At 45.4% G+C, this 20,161-nt stretch overlaps 2 protein-coding genes across 5 annotated transcripts in view; both read right to left on the bottom strand.

Moving 5' to 3' along the window:
• Positions 1-8,285: 8,285 nt before the first annotated feature.
• Positions 8,286-12,869, bottom strand: PEX19 (peroxisomal biogenesis factor 19; the record flags this gene model as incomplete). Of its 3 annotated transcripts, XM_084249604.1 has the most annotated exons (8): positions 8,286-8,369; positions 8,532-8,576; positions 8,800-8,976; positions 9,807-9,968; positions 10,172-10,257; positions 10,539-10,704; positions 11,119-11,228; positions 12,803-12,869. In XM_084249604.1, the coding sequence occupies 8 exons, from the start codon at positions 12,867-12,869 to the stop codon at positions 8,286-8,288; spliced, it is 897 nt and encodes a 298-aa protein (XP_084105730.1). The 3 variants fall into 3 exon arrangements, with proteins under 3 accessions (XP_084105730.1, XP_084105731.1, XP_084105732.1); XM_084249605.1 differs by lacking the exon at positions 8,532-8,576; XM_084249606.1 differs by lacking the exons at positions 10,539-10,704; positions 11,119-11,228.
• Positions 12,870-19,567: 6,698 nt separating this feature from the next.
• The window catches only part of COPA (COPI coat complex subunit alpha), a gene marked incomplete at its 5' end in the record, with an annotated part of 35,327 nt that continues 34,733 nt past the window's right edge, over positions 19,568-20,161 (bottom strand). For both annotated transcript variants that reach the window (XM_084251144.1, XM_084251145.1), the window contains 2 exons: positions 19,568-19,645; positions 19,822-20,016. In XM_084251144.1, coding sequence (XP_084107270.1) covers positions 19,586-19,645; positions 19,822-20,016 — 255 coding nt within the window. In that variant the 3' untranslated portion in view covers positions 19,568-19,585. The remainder of the gene's footprint in view (positions 19,646-19,821; positions 20,017-20,161) is intronic.

The following is a 20,161-nucleotide window of genomic DNA, read 5'->3' as shown; positions in this document are numbered from 1 at the left end:
ATAAGGCAGATGCTTATCAAAAGATAACGACCACCAGGAACCACTACAAGAATGCTACTTCAAAAAACCTTATCTCGTCTTTCTAGAACTACAAACTTTATTCCCTTATTGTCTTTCTAAACTTCCTTCTTTCTTCTATAAAGGTCATTGGTTGTTAATTAAAAAATCATATGAAATCCTTAACATAAGGCTGACTCAAATGAAACATTACTAAACCCTGTAATAATTAAAATATAGTTTAGGTAAAAAAGTAGTTAGTAAAACAAAAAATGTGATTATATAGTTTAAAAACAAAACTAATGGTCTATCTACTTAGGAATGAGGCTAGGTCCAGATGTAAATCACTGCCCTGTCAGTGATAAGCTAAACCCATGAGCAAGCTGATTTCGTTGATATTCATTGTTCCTATGCTTTTAGAAAACATATATATACTGGTCACAAACTCAAAGAGAATTACACTCAGATTTACACTCTCTCTTGAAGTGTGTCTGTTTGTCATTTCTTTCGCCGACTCCCTGACCACCCTGCGCGTTTCTCTCAACCCTGAGACGGCCTCATCGTCTACTGCTGTGCTGGCCCGCGGCATTGTATAAATAAATAAAGCTTTAAAAAAAAAAAAAAGTAACAACCAACCTTTTTTGTTTTCATTTTTAGAAGTTGTGTAATTTGACCTAGTTATGATGCATTTTTCATTTTAAAATTTTCAGCACTACGAAGGTATCAGCAGCTACTGCAGCATGACTTCTATCCCCAGCCAGGGAGCTGACCCTCATGGTACAGCAGACCTCTCCTGACTTGCCCACTGCTCTCCTCTGCAATGTATTTCAGTGGAACTGCGTGCTCTGCTCCTCACTCTGTCTCTGGTGAATCCTTTCACCCCCAACCCCCATGTCTGGCCTACACCCCAGCTCTTGTATGCATAAATAAATCTTAAAAAAGATGAGTGAAAATTGACCACTGGATTTGAAAGCATGGAGGTTATTAATGGCCTTCACAAGAGTGATTTGAGTGGAGCTATAGTTTGGTTATGGTGCTCATTGCTTTGTGGACACCATTGCTATTACTACCAACTCTTTGTTTTGGACTTTTTTTTTGTCATTTTTTTGGGTTTTTTTTTGTTTGTTTGTTTTTTGCGTGGAAGAACTGGGGTGTAGGCCAGACATGCAGGGGAGTGAGTGAAAGGATTCACCAGAGCCAGATTGGGGACAACAGGCAGATCTACTGCAATACATTTCAAGGGGAGCAGCAGCGAGACAGGAGAGGTCTGCTGTGCCATGTGTGGGTTAGTTCTCTAGCCAGGCATCTAACTCAGGCCATTGAAGTGATAGCACTGACAACCCCTATGCCACCATGTTGTAGAGCAACCCTGATACAAAACAGGGTGCCTGACTGTGGGTCCTCACCCGCGCGCTTAAAAGGACTTATCAATGTTCTACTGCAGGCACACGTGAAGGGTTAATAAAAGATTTACAAGGGAAGGGGAAATGAGGAAATGTACCAACGCAAGGAATGTTACTTTGGGCTGGCCAACCGCGGGTGTAACTTGGAAACCACGTTGGGTGCCAAACTGTTGTAGAGCAACCCCGATACAAAACGGGGTGCCTGACTGTGGGTCCTCACCCGCGCGCTTAAAAGGACTTATCAATGTTCTACTGCAGGCACACGTGAAGGGTTAATAAAAGATTTACAAGGGAAGGGGAAATGAGGAAATGTACCAACGCAAGGAATGTTACTTTGGGCTGGTCAACCGCGGGTGTAACTTGGAAACCACGTTGGGTGCCAAACTGTTGTAGAGCAACCCCGATACAAAACGGGGTGCCTGACTGTGGGTCCTCACCCGCGCTTAAAAGGACTTATCAATGCTCTACTGCAGGCACACGTGAAGGGTTAATAAAAGGTTTATTTACAAGGGAAGGGGAAATGAGGAAAAGTACAGCTCTGGGAGAAAAGCGGGAGACAAAGTTTTAAATGAGTCCTACCCGATCCGCCGATCAGGAATCCCAAAATGGCACTCTCAGAGTTGGCCGCCAGCCAGGAGCGGTGAAGCCAGGAGGCGAGCGATTGCGAGCCAGCGAGAGAGCCCAAGGCCCACGTGTTTGGTTTTTATATCCAACCTGGCTACCCAACTCCACCCTCAGGTCCCAGCCACCCTCCCTTGGTGGTGATGGGATTTGTCTTTCCCAATCACCTTGATGGCTTTAGTCTGGAGTGGGGGTGGGGTCCACAAAGCCTGTATGGGATTAACTCAGGACATCATTTCCCCCTAACAACCAGGGAGGTCCCATTTTGGACTTTATTACATTTGAGGTTATGATGGTCATTACCCTTCTGGATATTCAATCCCACTTATTTTTCTAACACTATACTCCATAGTTCTATTTATGTCTCTCTTAGTGTTATGAGCTTCTCATCCTTTTCATTCATAAGACCAAAATGATCTTATCCAGCCATCCTCACATTTTATTATTTTTTTATTTATTTATGCATGCAAGAGCTGGGGTACAGGCCAGATGTGCGGGAAGGGGAGAGGATTCACCAGAGACAGAGCAGGCAACAGAACAGGCAGACTGATGAAATACACTGCTGAGGGGAGCAGCGGGCAAGACAGGAGAGGTCTGCTTCGCCATGTGGGATTCTTGCCCGCCAGTCGGGATCAAACCCACGCTGCAGAGGCTGCGGACAGCTTCACAGGGCAGCGTTCAACCTCCTGCACCACCAGGGAGGCCCTCATCCTCACATCCTCATGTTTTAAACCACCATCTATGGAGGACTTCCAAGTCTTTATTTCCAACCCAGTCTTCTTCAAGATTTAGACTTACATACCAGATAGTCATGGCACTTTGTAAAAAACAGCTTTATTGAGATGTAATTTACATAGCATAGAATTGACCCATTTACGGTATATAGTTCTATGACTTTTAGTGTATTCACAGATATGTGCAAGCATCACTACAATTTTCAAACATTACTGTCACCTCAAAAGAAACTGCTCTTTAGCTGTCACCTTTCTGTCCTCTCTGGTCCTAAGAAGCTATCAATCTACTTGTCTATACAGATGTCCCTCTTCTGCACTTTCCTATGAAAAAGCCAGTGTGACTGGCTTCTTTCACTTAGCATGTTTTCAAGGTTCATCCAAGTTGTATCATGGATCAATTCCTCATTCCTTTTTATAGTCAAATGTTCCATTGTTTGTTCATTCATGTTGGTGGACTTTGGGGTTGGTTATTATAAACAATGCCGTTATATAAACATTCATCTACAAGTTTCTGTGTGGACATGTTTCACTTATATATGTCTAAGTGGAATTGCTGGGTTATATGATTTAACTGTTTAGTCTGAGAAACTACCAGATTGTTTTTCAAGGTAGTTGCAACATTTTACTTTCACACCAACAGTGCCCAAAGGTTCCAGTTTCTCCCCACCCTTCCAATTGACCTGATTCTAGATATTCTGAGTTTGACATGGAATTTTACTGTGGTTTTGATTTGCACTCTCCTGATGACTATCTCAAGCAAATTTTCAGGTGTGTATTTAAACATCTTTTTAAAAAAGATTTATTTATTTATGCATACAAGAGCTGGGGTACAGGCATAGATGCAGCGGGGTGAGAGGATTCACCAGAGACAGAGTGGGGAACAGAACAGGCAGAATGACTGAAATACACTGTTGAGGGGAGCAGCGGGCGAGGCAGGATTGGTCTGCTGCGCCATGTGGTTGCTCCCTGGCCAGCTGGAGATTGAACTCATGCTGCAGAGGCTGCGGATTTCTTCATAGTGTGGTGCTTAACCTCTTGTGCCACCCTGTATTTAAACATCTTAATGTGCTCTTTGGAGATATAGCTCAGAGCCTTTGCTCACTTTTAAATTGGATTGTCTTTTTATTACTGAGTTATAAGAGTACATGTTCTCGAGATGTATTAATTACAAATATTTTCTCCCATTCTGTCTGTGCATTTGTTGTTTTTGATGGACTTCTTTGTTTTTTTTTTTTTTTTTGATGGACTTCTTTGAAGCCAACACATTTTAATTTTGATGAGGTCCAGTTTATCTTTTCCTTGTTTCTCATGTTTTTGGCATCATATCTAAGAATCTTTAGCCAAATTCAAAGGTATGGAGGTTTTATCCCTGTTCTAATTATAGTTATTACTTTTATGTCTTTATCTATGTTGATTTCACTTTTATATGTAGTGAGATAGATTGAAATCATCCTTCTGCATGTGGCTATCCAGTTGTCTCAGCACCATTTGTTGAAAAGACTTTTTCACTGTTGGATGGTCTTGGAACTACTTACCAAAAAGCAGTAAACCAATAATGTATGAGTTTATTTCTAGTGTTAAATCTACTGTGTTGGCTTCTATTATTGTGCCCATAACAGTTTTTTTATTTCAGTTGTTTTATACTAAGTTTTGAAATTGGGAAGTATGAATCATCCTTCTTTATTCTTCTTTTTCAGGATTTTCTGAGTCCATTGTGATTTCAATGAAATTTAGAATTAGCTTGTCAATTTCACAAGTGAACTGGGATTCTGACGGGTATTTCATTGAATCTGGGGATTGTTTAGGGAATATCACCATAGAAATGATGTTAATGTCAATGACATTTCTATAGTATGTGGTTAACAGACTCAATAGTGTCTGAGAACTGTCCCAGGCTTAGAAACTGGGCAACTTTTCATTGAAGTTACTGACCTTAGCCTTCTGTTCAAACATTCTTGGTCTCTTTTAATTATATATAAATTAATATCATCCTTGAATGTCCATATTGGGTCCCTAGGACCATCTATGTTCTATTAGCCATCTCCATTCTGACTCTGATGCCTTTGTGGAAATTCATGTATTTTACTTCTGAGACTTAAGTGTTGCCATTTGCACTCTACTATGCTATGGACCTATCAACTCTGCTGCCAGGGAAACCAGCTCTTAGACATTTCCTTATATCAGCCTCCACCTACAAAGAGCCACTTCTCATCTTCTCAAAGATGTGGGTGACACTTTCATTAGTGCCTTTCCTTTATTAAAAAAAATTCCTCAGGGACTCCCTGGTGGCACAAGGGGTTAAGAAGCAACCTATGGGGCCTCCCAGGTGGCGCAGCAGTTGAGTGCTGGGTTGTGAAGCTGCCCACAGCCTCTGCAGCACTGGTTCGATCCCTGGCCACCGGGCGAGGGTCCCACATGGCGTGCAGACCTCCTGCCGCCCGCTGCTCCCCTCAGCAGTGTACTTCAGTCCTTCTGCCTGTTCTGCTCCCCGCTCTGGCTCTGGTGAGTTCTCTAGCCCTCCCGCGCTTCTGACTGTACCCAGTGCTCGTATAAATAAATAAATAAATCTTAAAAAAAAAAGCAACCTATGAAGCTATCCGTAGCCACTGCAGCACAAGTTCGATCCCAGGCCAGGGAAATACCCACATGGCACAGCAGACCTCTCCTGAATCGCCCGCTGCTCCCCTCAGCAGTGTATTTCAGTCAATCAGCCTGTTCTGTTTCCCACTCTGTCTCTGGTGAATCCTCTCACCCCCACCCCTCTGACCTGTACTCCAGTTCTTGTATGCATAAATAAATAAATCTTTAAAAAAAAAAATTCCTCAGGTCTTCCAAAGGAACACAATTCCTGGTGGTGGGATCTCCAGTGTAATGTATGATCCATTCTCACATGTCCACATTCTCAAAGCCTTTGACCATTTCTCATTTACTTCATTTACTATGGGAACCGTTTTTCCCAAGCTCCCAAAAGCATCTAAGCAGCATATTATAGCCATCTCATGGGGTCCCTGTCAGGATGTCCTAGAATCATGAGAAAATGTCCCTATTATCACAAATTCTGTATGAATTTATTTAATGAAACAATCAAATATAAAAAAAAAAAAACCCTCACATTTTCTAACACAGATTTTTGGGAGGGGACTTCCTTCAAATTTTAAAATAAGTATTTCATGCACAACTTAACCCTAAGCTTTGTAATGGTTATTTTCAAGCAGAAGTGTAAAAAAAATACTAAAACTGTCCTTACAGGTACATATTTTTGCTGAAGAAAGGTTCAACGGGGAGAACTCTCCACAGGGGAGAACTCTAAATACAGAAGTATATTCACTGGGCTGATGGAGCTACAGAGACACTGAAGAGGCAGGAGAGCAGTGCTACTCAAACATGGTTTGAAGACTTGTACTGGTCTGTGCACAATTTTTTTACCACGTTTGCAACACTGTGAGTTAGAACTGAGTGTTGAGCATTTTGACATTGTGATAGCAAAGCACATGATCAGTGGACTTAGCCTGCTGAATGGAGTCCAGTCAGTTTGGGTGATCTGGCTTGTTTGGTGGGTAGTGTACAGTATGAACTGCACACTTGTCATGGGCAACAGGAACATACATCGGTCTACAAAAGATTGGATAACTGTAAAACAAAAAACTTGGTCCTTTAACACAGACAATTTGAGAATGCCTGTTCCATCCTCCTACAAGTCCTAAAACAATTCAGTGTTTTTGGAAGAGAGAGTAATCTGAAGTCAATTTGTTTATGTTCAATCAAAATAAAGAGGAGGAGCTTGGTAACGAAACTAAAGTATGGACTAGGGCATCTACTCAGAGTCAGCATAAGCCCTGGCCAGGCCAGCAGAAGTGAGAACTTGTCCAAGAAAACTGGCAGATCAGTAGGCACTTGCTCATAGGACAGGGCCCTTTTGCTTGCCCCTTCTCTGTCATCATCCAGTTTATGGCATCACATATCTGCCTGTGTTTTCCCCCCTCTTGCAGAGTAGAGTAGTCCCAGTTCAGACCTGGGCTCTTCCATACTTTGATGCGATACAATAGCTAGATCAAATGACTGAGGCCTCAAGAACATCTTCCTTGCCAAAACCACAGAACATGTGGGGTGAAGTCTTAATCCAGGGGAAAGTGCCATGTCAGAAGCTTAGTATGACTCGATGACTTGATGATGAGTGTGAATTTGCTTGGGTAGCTGCTTTCTAAATGCTGAACCAGGACAGCCAGCTGGTCTGACCAGAGTATCTACTATGGCAGCCAAGGTACAATGGCTCCTAGAGAAGGAAAAGTTGAGCTCAAAGAAAAATTTAAAAACAACCCTAGAAAGTTAAACAACATATTACTAACATTAATGATAATGTGAAATATTAAAATACAATACCAATTGAAGGCTTCCCAGATTGAAGCACTCAGAGGAAATGAGGAAAGTCAGTCTTCCCCTTGCCCACAAGGGGAGGGGGTGAACCCAGCACTCACACTGCAGCTCATAGAAGCTGAGGAAGATCAGAAAAGACCTGGATGAAAAACAGGCCACACTCCTCACTCAAAATATTTATTAGTCAGGAAAAAGGACCCAGGCTGCACCCCAGGCCCCTTCCCAAGCCATCTCCTTGAATCAAGGGACAGGGTTCAAAGGACTCAGATGTTTCCCAAAATCCCCAAATATCTGGGGAAGAACAGTCATTCATTTCCTAGACCTGACACTGATTCTCTTTACAACTGAGGGGTGGTAGATGGACTACATGAGGGAAAATAGGATGGCCCCTTCTATGTCACAGGTTGGGCTCAGAGGAGGGTTAAAATAAAGATACTTAAAAAGAGAAGAAATAAGAGAAGAGGCAGAGGGCAAAAGAAGGGCAAGGTTGGGTTCACCCAGATCACGGCATTATAGGAGAGCCAGGCAGCAACTTGGGTTCTGAGGCTGGAACAGGGAGCTGCAGGCTCAGCACCTGGAGAGCTTCTTTTTTAACCCCACTGTAATTAGATGCCAAAGTCCCACTTTCTTTCCTTCAGAAGATTCAGAATGGTCTGTCTAAAGGCAAGAAGGCATAGTGACCGACTTCCAGTCCCAATCCAGGCCAAGTTCCACCCCCATTCATTCCCACCAAGAGTACTACAGAAATACAGAGTGCCGGGACTCTGTCCTTGCTCCCTAGGTCCAAGAGAGGGAGTAGAGACAAGGCACGAAGACCCTGGGTGCAAAGGTGAATATCACTGTGGTTGAATATAACATTATCTCGGGAGTGGGAAGAAGGTGGAAGACCCAAAAGAGATGCCGCCTTCCATCACCTTGTAGGCTGTGGGCCTCTGCCTGCAGCAGAAACCACAATGGATAGGGCTCACTGAAATGGCCTTATTCCTAGAAAGACAGAGGAAAACCCTCAGCTGGTATGGCACAACCTTGGGTGGGATGACAGAGAGCAGTGGGCAGGCCACTCTTGTATTCGACGCTCCTGTCTCAGCTCCCAGTGGTTCTGCTGACTCCAGATGTTCCCCAGGGCTGGGAATTAGGGAGAAAAAGACTTTGTGTTTCACATGATCAGACACTGTTCGCCATTGGCACCTGGTGGGCCTGACAGATTGAGGGCATCCAGGTCAAAGTTGAGGCCAGGAGGCTGGAGAAGAGATGAAGGGATTCAGATAACTGTTCCAATTTCAGGTTTAGAGCTTCCAAAGCTCTATCCTTAGTAGGCACAATTATCACAACAAGGTGGAATCACTAAAGATACCACAATTCTGAAAAAGGGCTCAGATTAAAATTTAGGAAACATACTCACCATCTCCCCAGCCAGCTCTTTTGGGGGATGGCCCAAATCCTGTAGCTGGAAAATGAGAAAAGAACATGAGATAGAGAAGATCCCAGACAACAATGTAGCAGTTCCAGAGAAGAGTCTGAGCCAGGTCCCTGCCTTCTCCTAGGGCCCATGCTATGTGGCCTTTCTTGTGGCTCCCCTACCCCCATATATGATAACATCCCGCCCAGATACTTCCCACTGAATACCTAAGCAGACAGCACACATGGGCAGATGGCAGGGGAGTCCTGACCTGTTGCATGAGATCCAGCACAGTTTCAAAATGAGCCTTTTGGGTAGCCTCACTGTCTGTGGGGGTCTCTGCTTCAAACTGCGCACATATCTTGCCCATGATAATGTGCTGTTCCTGATATTTTTCGAACTGCTCTGGAGGTAGAGATTCCCGGTGACTCTGCAACCATTCAGGGTACTAAGGAAAGAGAACGGGTGGGGAAAACTTGAATGTGCAGGGATAAGGAAGGGCAATGAAATAAGAAGGGAAGGGGGACGCAGGAAAAGGCAAGCTGAGAATGAGTTCAGCGTAAGCAGCAGCACTGACTCCAACTGCATCACTTGCTAAGCTGGCATTTATGGCACCAGAGGCCATAGACTTCTGTAAGGACCTGGTAGTAAACATTTTGACTTTCAGAGCTACATGTTTTCTACCACATATTCTTTCTCCTTTCTCTGTTTTGATTTTATAACCTTTAAAAAATACAAATACCATTCTTAGTTTGAGAGTTGGATTTGGTCCACCTGGACCCTGGTCTACTGACCCTTGATGTATACTACTCATTTCACACCCAATCACGTTACCCTGCATCACTGAAAAGCTTCTACTCCTGTACACTCACTTTCCAGTAAAACGATAAGCTCTGTGACAGCTGGGACCATCATTTAAACTCCTCTTAAACTGTCAGAGCACAAAGCCAACATATACCTAATAAGACCTTGTTGAAGAAATGAGAAGCTAGAAATGAGGGAAGAGACTGATCAGACGAAGACGACGGTCTCAAAGTAGTTTACGAAAAACTAGATCTGAAGGATTTCACCTTCTACTCTAACTATCCCGAGAGTGGTAGTTTTATTCTTTAGAGACACAATTCCTCCAAACTCTTCCCACACCAAATAAATAAGCAAATGAGAAAAAAAAATAGAAGGAATGTACACTCACATTACAACCTCTACAGGCTCTAAACAGACAAAGGAGCCCATGGCACAATGAAGAGCCCAGGGCACATGGAACTGGAATCCACAGACCTTCTCTGTGATCTCTTTCAGCGAGGGGTACAGCACGTCCTTGGACAGCAGGTTCTGCATGATGCTCTGCATGATAGGCAGGATGGCCCCTTCCCCGTCTCCGTCATCCATGCCCAGCCCTTCCATGGCCTTTGTCAGCTCCTCTTCTGACATGCCTGAGTTCTAGAAAGGATGAGAAGGAGGTAAGCTAGTACCTTCTTGGGATGCTGATCACCCTTTCTGGTGGGAACGAACCACTTAAACTTGCAGGCAGCAAAATAGGCAGTGACAGACTGAGATGATACTTAAAAGAGTCTGTCACTTGAGACTGTGCTGCAGCATCTGGGGGTGGTTCCTTGTGGCTCCCCACTCCCTCCTCCCCTCACCTGAAGATCGGTAGCATTTTTGGCTAGTCCACTTAGTGTCTCCTTTAGGCAAGAAGTGAATTCTTGTTGGGAGGTTGTGTCACTGCCTATGAGAAATCAAAAGAGTCAAGGTCATTTAGGATTTGCACTGTTTGCTTAACGTATATTGACCTGGGTCCAGCTTGGACATTGAACATTTACTAGTGAATCCCTATCACTCCAAATCTTTGGAATCCTCCATGGTCGCCACCTCTCCAGCCATCTCCTTGATGCCCCCTTGCTCTCCCCATGGCAGTGACATCATGACTGCTATCAACTTCATTAAGAATTTTGTTGTTCTCAGGCAATGAAGAGGTAGTTTAGCTCAGTCTCAGTGTCCGCCCCTCACCCACTCTCCCTGCGGCCTCCGAGAGCTTCTGGAACTGCTCCACCAGGTGGGGCTCTTCCTCCGCCAGCTCCTTCATGGCCTTTTCAAACTCCGCTGTGGCCTGTGAGGCCAGCTCGCTGTCAAACAGTTCCTGGAAAAACTTCTCCTGCGAAGCGAAGAGGGCATCCTGCAAGGGAGGAGTGGCGAAAATCCATCTTACCTGGCATCCCACTGCATCTGACCTCTGAAAGAAGCCACAGGCAGTGACTCTAGGAAATGCAGCACTTCCCTCCTACCTACTCCTACCGGACAGTCTAATGCCCTCACTTAATGAGGACAGCAAGAAATGGATCTGGCCACTCAGAGAAAGGGGGTGATATTCCCAACCCAACGATTTAAATATGTTCTTTTCTCAAAGAACTTCCTTGAGATCGCTCCACTCAACCTCAAGTCCCTGTAAGGACTGAGGCCTGTAAGAATACTCAGCAATGCGAGGCACCCTTCCTTCCCCACTCTCCTCTCTACACACAGGGCCTGCTCCATCTCTGCTCAGAGATGCATGCCCATCCCTGCCCCCTCCTGAAGTGGGAGAAATTTATACTTTGGCAGTGTCTCCTGGTGATCTCTTCTGGGATCCTGGAGCATCAGGAGCTGTAGTGGTAGGAGGGGGTGCTGGGGAGGGTTTGGCCTTATCGAAGTCATCGAGAGCACCTTCAGAGACAAGAGATATGGGGTGTGTGTCAGAGATGGATGAGAATGCAAGGCAGGGGTTTCTCAGCAAAGCATTAATAGACTGATCTTTCAAATATCAACTTTCCTAAAGGTTTCTCCCTTTTTGTCTCTCTTTCTCGGTCCCAATAAACCTCCCCCTCCCTCGCCATTACCTAACTTTTTGAGATCAAAGAGGAAGAAATCCCTTAAGGTGAAACAAGCATCTTTCTCAGAGCTGCGAGGAGAGAGTTAAAAGAAGTTTTGCAGGGCCTCCCCGGTGGCGCAGCGGTTGAGCGCTGGGTTGCGAAGCTGCCTGCGGCCTCTGCAGCGCCGGTTCGATCCCCGGCTGCTCCCCGGCCACTGGAGGAGGGTCCCACATGGCGCGCAGACCTCTCCTGCCGCCAGCTGCTCCCCTCAGCAGTGTACTTCGGTCCTTCTGCCTGCTCTGCTCCCCGCTCTGGCTCTGGTGAATTCTCTCACCCTCCCGCGCTTCTGACTGTACCCAGTGCATGTATAAACAAAACAAACAAACAAACAAACAAATAAATAAATAAAAATAAACATGCCTCTATAAAAAAATTAAAAAAAAAAAACAACGAAGTTTTGCAACGACATCTCCATCTACACAGTGCCTTCCTTACCACATTCTACTGATTCCTAGAAATCCCATACTCATATTCAGGAGGAGAAGAGAGCACAGATGTCCTCAGCCCCCTAACCGCACACTGACGCCCTCAATGGAATAATCCTTGGCAAGAAAGCAGACCACAATAAGTACCACCAGCTTTCCATAGAGCCTTGGAACTAGTACAGAGTTGGCATTCTATACTGCACTGGAGGGCACTGAAGCGCCTCACTTCTCCTCCCACTTGGTGCTCTCTGGGCAGTCCTAGAGCTCCCTCTGCCTCCTCTCTGCTGATAACTGCCACCAGTTCACACAGTCCCTGGGCACTCCTCACTGTTTCTGTTCATTTTTCAGCCTGCCCACATCTCTGCGACTGGGCAAGCGACAAGAAATAGTCACCTCTGCCCTGAAAAGTCTGTGTGAACACCACTATTCTGCTTGCCAGGCCTGGGGGAGGGCACTGACCCCATTCTGGGAAAGAAGCCAAAAAAGTGGAGGACAGAGCTAAGAAAAGAACATACTCTCCCTTTCAGGAGGGCAAAGTGCCTTCCCTGAGGCCGTCTCATACTTGGTGTTTCAAAATAGAGGCGAGGGGGTTAGTGAGATGGGGAAGGAGTCAGCTCGAGCCGACACCAAGAGGACAGAACAGGGGCGGGTGAGACAGGTGGAAGGACCGAGAGGGGAGAGAAGCGCGTCTCATGAAGCAGCGCAGAGCACGGAAGGACGCCCATGTGGGGGCTAAGGGCTGGGGCTCGCCGTCCCCAGGACCCTCGGTCCCCCTCTCCTCGGGCGGAGAACCGACGACCGGGCCCCCACTCTTGCCAAAGACTGAGGAGCGACACCGGCTTTACTGTGAGGCCGCGGCTGGACCCGTCCCCACTCCGCCGCACCCCCGGACCACCTGCCACCTGGCGGGCCCCACCACCCTCCTCGCGCCTCGGGTTCTTACTTTCCAGAAGCTCTTCTAACTCCCGGTCCGCGTCGGCGCCACCGCTACTGCCCTCCGCCGCCGCCATGTTGCTCCTGCGGCGCGCCGTAGGGGGCGGAGCTTGAGGCGTCGCCGCTTCTTCCGCCTCGTGCAGCCAATGGCGTGGCCGGCCGCGGAGCCGCCATTTTTAAAGGGACCGGAACTGCTGCTTTCTCTCAGGTTGGGCTCCAGACCCCGAATTCATTGTTCTGCGTCGAGTCCCGGCCTGCCTGGCGTGTCGAAACTACGCTCTCGTCACCTTTTCCCGAGTCGTGGGCAGGCCGACTGAACAAACCACCTACAGATAACCGGGAGCCATGCCCTTGAGGCCGATGATCCGTGGTTCTCTCACGCCCTTCTACTTTGACTCCAGTGTCTTCTTCAATTTGTTATAGGACAGGGAGAGGGGCAGTCCAAACCCCGCAAACCTGCCTATTTTAAATGGGTTTTGCCATTCGCCGCATCAACATAAAATATATGAGACTTTAATGGGAAGGAACTTTAATACAATTAGGAAACAATACAGGTAAGGCAAACAGTCTAGTTTTTAAATGAAGCACCCAAAGTTACCCGTCCCCTCGTGGGTAAAAGTCCATCCATATGGGATTGGCCCAGAACAAGGCCCCAAAGCCTGCCACAAGTCAAGCATCTTCCAGTGGGGACCCACAGAAAAGGGTCAGAAACAACCAGACAAGCCCGGAAAGAAAAGAGCAAAATCAGCATCAAGATAAAAGCTGCCATTGTCACCTCCCCACGGGTCTCACCCACATCTGTGTCACCCAGTCCATGACCAAAAGACAAGCGCAGTTTCTTCACGTGTCTCTAGGCTCCATGCGCCTCCTCCAGGTCTCCTGTCTCCATCCTGCTTCCTTCCTCAGTCTCTTCTGCAGTCTCTCTCTGCTCAGCTCCACCCTCCTTTGGGTGGGGCAGGGAACCTCCCCCTTTCCTGGGGACCACCCTGTTACAAATTGACTTGAAAAAAATGCGTTCTTTACACCCACTGATTAAATCTCCCCTCAACCCCTACACATGCACCCCGCTCCCCTTTCTCTCCTAGCACCTGACACTCGTTGGCATACTGTGTGCTTGTCTCGTTGATTTCCTCCCTCCCCCTCGAGGAAGTACGAGGAAGGCAGGACTTTGTCTTCGCCAACGAAACCCCATCTCCTAGACTGGATCTTAAATGTAGTCGCTCAGCAGCCACTCTCTGCTTTTCCAAACGCTAGCTACACATTTCTCTGAGGAATTTGTGGGTCTTTCTCATTTCCTAGACTCCATTAGAACTTTCAGCCTAAAGGACAGTGCCGGGAATTTAGTTATAATTCATTATCAGTTGAAGCAAAGCAAACAGAAAAAGCAGCTCTGGGATCTTGGACTGACCAAGTGGTAGCTAGAATGTAGTAGGAATGGCCCTGCCTTCCCTATCTCCTGTGCTCCATAGAGAACCCAATCTCCAAATAAGTGCAGGTTGGGGGAGACTAAAACAGCGACATTCTCATCCCTTTTCTCTTGAGGCATTGTTCTATTCATCTGTCCGAATAGACCAAATGCATCCTTATACACAGGTCAATGCTGGCACCTAAAGGATTTGGGCTGTAGTTTCAAATCTTGTGTTGGCACCAGAGAGGAAAGACAAATCAGGACCAACCCCTGTTGTAAGGTAGATCCCTGGGGATCAGGCTGAGATACAATTAGACACACACACACAGTATGGCACAAAGTAGAGATCTGAAAAGAGATAAGGACAAAGTGCTATAACGTTCAAGAGGGAGGGCCTCCCCGGTGGCGCAGCGGTTGAGCGCTGGGTTGCGAAGCTGTTCGCGGCCTCTGCGGCGCCGGTTCGATCCCCGGCTGCTCCCCGGCCACCGGAGGAGGGTCCCGCATGGCGCGCAGACCTCTCCTGCCGCCCGCTGCTCCCCTCAGCAGTGTGCTTCGGTCCTTCTGCCTGTTCTGCAACCCACTCTGGCTCTGGTGAATTCTCTCACCCTCCCGCGCTTCTGACTGTACCCGGTGCATGTATAAACAAAACAAACAAACAAATAAATAAATAAATAAAACATGCCTCTATTAAAAAAAAAAAAAGGCTTTAAAAAAAAAATAAAGTTCAAGAGGGAGAAATCACATCTACATGAAAATACTGTCACTTCATGGCTTTCATCCCTGACACACTTGAGTACTGAAACTCCTCACTTAACATAATTGATAGGTTCTTGGAAATTCAGACTTTATTTTTTATTTATTTACTTTTATTTATGCATACAAGAACTGGGGTGTAGGCCAGAGGTGCAGGAGGGTGAGAGGATTCATCAGAGACAGAGGGGAGAACAGACAGATGTACTGAAATACACTGCTGAGGGGAGCAGTGGGTGAGACAGGAGAGGTCTGCTGAGCCATGTGGGTCAGCTCTCAGGATGGCCAGGGCTTGCCAGGGATTGAGCTCGTGCTGTAGTAGCTGGCAGTAGCTTGATAGCACTGTATCTTTAACCCCTGAGCCACCAGGGAGGTCTGGAAACTGAGACTTTAAACAAATCAACTTAAAAGGAAAGCAGGTCCTCTAATAACTTTGGCTGGAATAGGCTTTTTTCCTCATCAACCTTAACAATGAGAGGACATTACTCAAGGGCTTCTGTACTGTGTGAAACATCAGATTAGGTACTACTTTCACAGATAGGGCACAGAGTGTACTATCATACCTGTGCAAGCCCTATTGTGTTCTTTGAACAACACAAGTTGTGTGATTTGGAGAAAACAATCCAAACTGGGAGTCAGAACACATAAATTCCAATCCCAAGTCTGTTGCTTAATCACTTTGTTCAACACCCTAGGCCTCTAATTACAAATATGTAACATTAAAGTTGGGACTTCCAGATCTTCAATTCCAAAGTTCTACAATCTAAATCTTTCTTGAATAACCTCTTTCACTTGTACCAATTTATTGCAGGCTAACTTTTTCATCCAACTCCAAACTGCTTACATGTGTAGCTCTAACATGACAGCAGTTACAGTAAGAACGTTTAAAAATGTAGTAAGTAGCCCCCCCCCCCCCCCCCCCCGTGGCGCAGCGGTTGAGCGCTGGGTTGCGAAGCTGCCTGCAGCCTCTGCAGCAGTGGTTTGATCCCCGGCTGCTACCTGGCCACTGGAGGAGGGTCCCACATGGCGTGCAGACCTCTCGAGCCGCCCGCTGCTCCCCTCAGCAGTGTACCTTGGTCCTTCTGCCTGCTCTGCTCCCCGCTCTGGCTCTGGTGAATTCTCTCACCCTCCCGCGCTTCTGACTGTACCCAGTGCTTGTATAAACAAATAAATAAATCTTTAAAAAAAATGTAGTATTTTTATTGACTTTACATTAATGTAAAATCAGTATGTTAATAAGGAAAATACTCAATGGTAATTGAATTAAAGTTAAAAACAAGCATGACTCTTCATCTGCATTTTTTAAAAAAGATTTATTTATTTATATATAGAACTGGTGTGTAGGCCAGAGGTGCGGGGGATGAGAGGATTCACCAGAGGCAAAGTGGGGAGCAGAACAGTCGGACCTACTGAAATACACTGCTGAGGGGAGCAGCGGGTGAGACAGGAGAGGCCAGCTGTGCCATGTGTAGGTTAGCACCCTATCCTCAGTGATAGGATGATATCAGTGATAGGGGGATAGTGTGATAGCACTGAGACTTAACCCATAGGCTATCAAGGAGGCCCGTGCATTGTTTCCTAAACTTGCTCCTGCATTATTATTTTTACTACTGATACTCCTTAACACCTCACCTCCTGCCTTTCTGACATATAGGGAACGCTGTCAAAAATAGTATTTTGTATCATTTTGTTTACATCACTCTTTGCTTAGGATTTAATGGCTCTCAACTGTTTAATGGTAAACTTCAAAGTCTAGTCTGGTATAATTTCACAATATATCCTAAGCTTCAATAGGCACTGATTGTCTACTTTTTTGCATATCCCTCAGTTCAGAGTGTTTGTATGCATGCAAAATTGATTTTGCAATTCAATGTTCCTGTATACAGAAGAATGTTTACAGCTTGAGAAAGTGTTATCAAAGTAGCAAGCAAATTTTTGAGAAAAAAGGGTTAATTTGGGAAATAATGTTTAAGGAAGCAACTCTTAAAGCTAAGAAAATATGAAGACCCATGCTCTTTGCTGCAGGAATTCAACCTCTAGGAATTTCTTCTCCAGACACACTCCCTACCTGTAGCGTGTGTATTCAAGTTACTCACTGCAGCACTGTTTTTAATTGGGACACCCAGATATCCATCAATAACAGACAACATAGATAAGTTATAGTAAATCATGTAATAGCACACTATATGGACAAGTAAAAACAAAAAGTGAAGCGCTCTAATATATTCATATGGGAAAATCTCCAAAATATCTAAAAAGAAAAAAACTAATAAGGTGCATAATCATTAGTTTGTGTGCAGTTATATATAAAAGACACATAGAAAAAACCCATTTTTTAAAGATTTATTTATTCATGCATATAAGAGCTGGGGTGTACGTCAGAGGTGCGGGGAGTGAGAGGATTCACCAGAGATAAGAGTGGGGAGCAGAACAGGGAGATTGACTGAAATACACTGCTGAGGGGAGCAGTGGACAAGACAGGAAAGGTCTGTTGCGCCATGTGGGTTAGCTCCCTGGCCTGCCAGGGATAGAACTTCTGCTGCAGTGGCTGCAGATAGCTTTATAGTGCTGAAACTTAACACCTCACGCCACCGGGGAGGCCCTGGAAAAAATATATTTATATCTGCTTATAGATTTATAAAAATCTCTGAAGGAGATAAGCTATTTTTATAACATATTTATTTTTATTCATTTATGCATACAAGAACTGGGGTGTAAGCCAGAGGTGGGGGTGGGGGTGTGTGAGGATTCACCAGAAACAGAGTGGGGAGCAGAACAGGTGGATCTACTGAAATACACTGCTGAGGCAAGCAGCGGGGGAGATAGGAGTGGTCTGCTGCACCATGTGGGTCAGCTCCTTGGCCGGGGAGCGAACGCATGCTGCAGAGGCTGGTGATAGCTTGATAGAGCTGAGACTTTAACAGTGGTTACCTTTTTGGGGGAAGGTGATAAGAACTGGTTGGCTGAGCAAAGAAGATGGGAGGAAGACTTATCATGAATAGTTTTTCACACTTACTGATTCTGAACTATATGAATACATTGTTTAACGTGAGTTTAAAATGGAAAAACAGGGCCTCCCTGGTGGTGCAAGGGGTTAAGTCGCAGCACTATGAAACTATCTGCAGCCACTGCAGCATAGCACCAGCTTGATTCCCAGCAGGCCAGGGAGCTAACCCACATGACACAGCAGACTTCTCCTATCTCACCCGCTGTTCCCTTCAGCAGTTTATTTCAGTCAATCCACCTGCTTTGTTCCCCACTCTGTCTCCGGTGAATCTTGTTACCCCCTACCCCCGCACCTCTGGCCTGTATCCCAGTTCTTGTATGCATAAATCAATAAATCTTAAAAATATAAAAATAAAATGAAAAACATGCATATTTAAATCAAGAAACAGTACTACCCAATTAGTGTAGGTACAAGACAAGTGAAATAATTACTGCTGGGGCCTCCCTGGTGGTATAAAGGGTTGAGATGGAGCAATCCACAGCCAGTGCAGCACAAGCTCAATCCCTGGCCTGGGAGCTACCCACCTGGCACGGCAGACCTTGCTGTCTCGCCTGCTGCTCCCCTCAGCGGTGTATTTCAGTCAATCTGCCTTTTCTGTTCTCCATTCTGTCTGTGGTAAATCCTCTCACCCCCTGCACCTCTGGCCTTTACTCCAGTTCTTGCATGTATGAATAAATAAATAATATTATCTTTAAAAAAAATAATTACTGCTAATGTACTCATTATAAATATACACAATGTATTGCTATTAAATCTTATATATATGTTACCTGTGATACTCCTACAACAGCGACAAATCCATAGCCAGTTCTCATAAAACTATATTGCTATAATTAGCAATAGGAGGAAGGTTGCAGACAATATGGGACAGGGGAGCTATTTGCTTTCTACCATCTTTATAGCAGTTTAACATTCTATGAAAAGTATGTGATTTTTCTTCTATAATGGGTACTTACTACTTTTGTAATTCAAAATTTATTATGGAAGGAAAGAGAGATGCTTTGGGTAACTTCATGGTACAGGTAGGAATATAAGTGTATCCAGCCATGAAATTCTTGTAGAAATTTACTTTATTCAGTGTGAGACACAAAATACAAGAACAATGGTTATAAAGAACAAACCCATACAAAGTGATGTGCATTTCTGGGAAACCAAATAGTTTCTTCTCAAATTTTAAGTTTTCAGCACACAGAATGCAGTTGCCTAAAAGCTGAAATGCCAAGGAAAACAGGGGTGGCTGAGTTTGCTGTGACTGAGCAAAAGATGTTCTTACTTATTACACCTGCTCATTTCTAGCAAAAAGGGAGGGAGAGGGTGAATAGTAAAGGAATGTACTACACAAATGCTCATCACTGAGTTTTTATTTGTCCTTGAAAGACCTGTGCTGGGAAGGTCAGGCAACTGTGACCACTGGAGTTATCTTGAGAAGATAGAGAACGTCAGAGGCAAAAAGAGTCAAGTTTCGACATTTTGATCACCATTAAAGAGAAAAGGACATGAAGATTTGGGGCAGGGACAGCTAAATGTCAACAATCTGAAAGGCTGTTTAGGAAGGGGAACTGGAGGATTAGAGACTAATTCTCTAGGGGAAACAAGATGACTGATACCCACACACCAAAAAGCGGAATTTAGCGAAACTGCAGAGGGCTGATCCTCAGACCAATGACATCTCTGCCAATCTCTGTCACCTGTGGAAAGGAGAGAGTAAAGGTCAGGGACTTGTGAGCGAAAGCTTGCTACCCCAATACTCAGCAGAGCCCACTGGCTCTAGCCTTTTCCAGAGCCACTGCCTGGAGAAGGGGCACAAGAAGATACATTATTACCACCCCTACCACATGCCCTCAGACTCCAGGAAAGCACTCACGGTGGTGACCCTGCAGATCTGACCCTTGAACTCAGGTGAATAACAGGCCCCACTGAGTGGACACTTCTCCACTGGCTTTCCACGATAGATGGGCCGATAGGATGCAGCACAAATGTCAAAAGGGTTGTGCATGTCATAATTGAGCTGGCAGGCATCTGTGGGGTTCTTTTCACAGGCAGAAAGGATTTTCCGGGTCTAAAAAAGGAAGTAATCTTTTATTTAAGACAACAAAAAGCCACGCACCATAACTCAAATGATCTTACCAGGGTTGCACGGTTTCTTTGATGCAAGCTGCAACTGCACGGAGTGAGTAGAGAACGCTCTGTCCAGGGTATAAGTA

This window comes from Talpa europaea (assembly GCF_964194135.1).
Source record: "Talpa europaea genome assembly, chromosome: 12".
NCBI classification, from domain to species: domain Eukaryota; kingdom Metazoa; phylum Chordata; class Mammalia; order Eulipotyphla; family Talpidae; genus Talpa; species Talpa europaea.
Note: the sequence above shows the minus strand (reverse complement) of the source record. Positions and strands in the feature narration are given on the sequence as shown.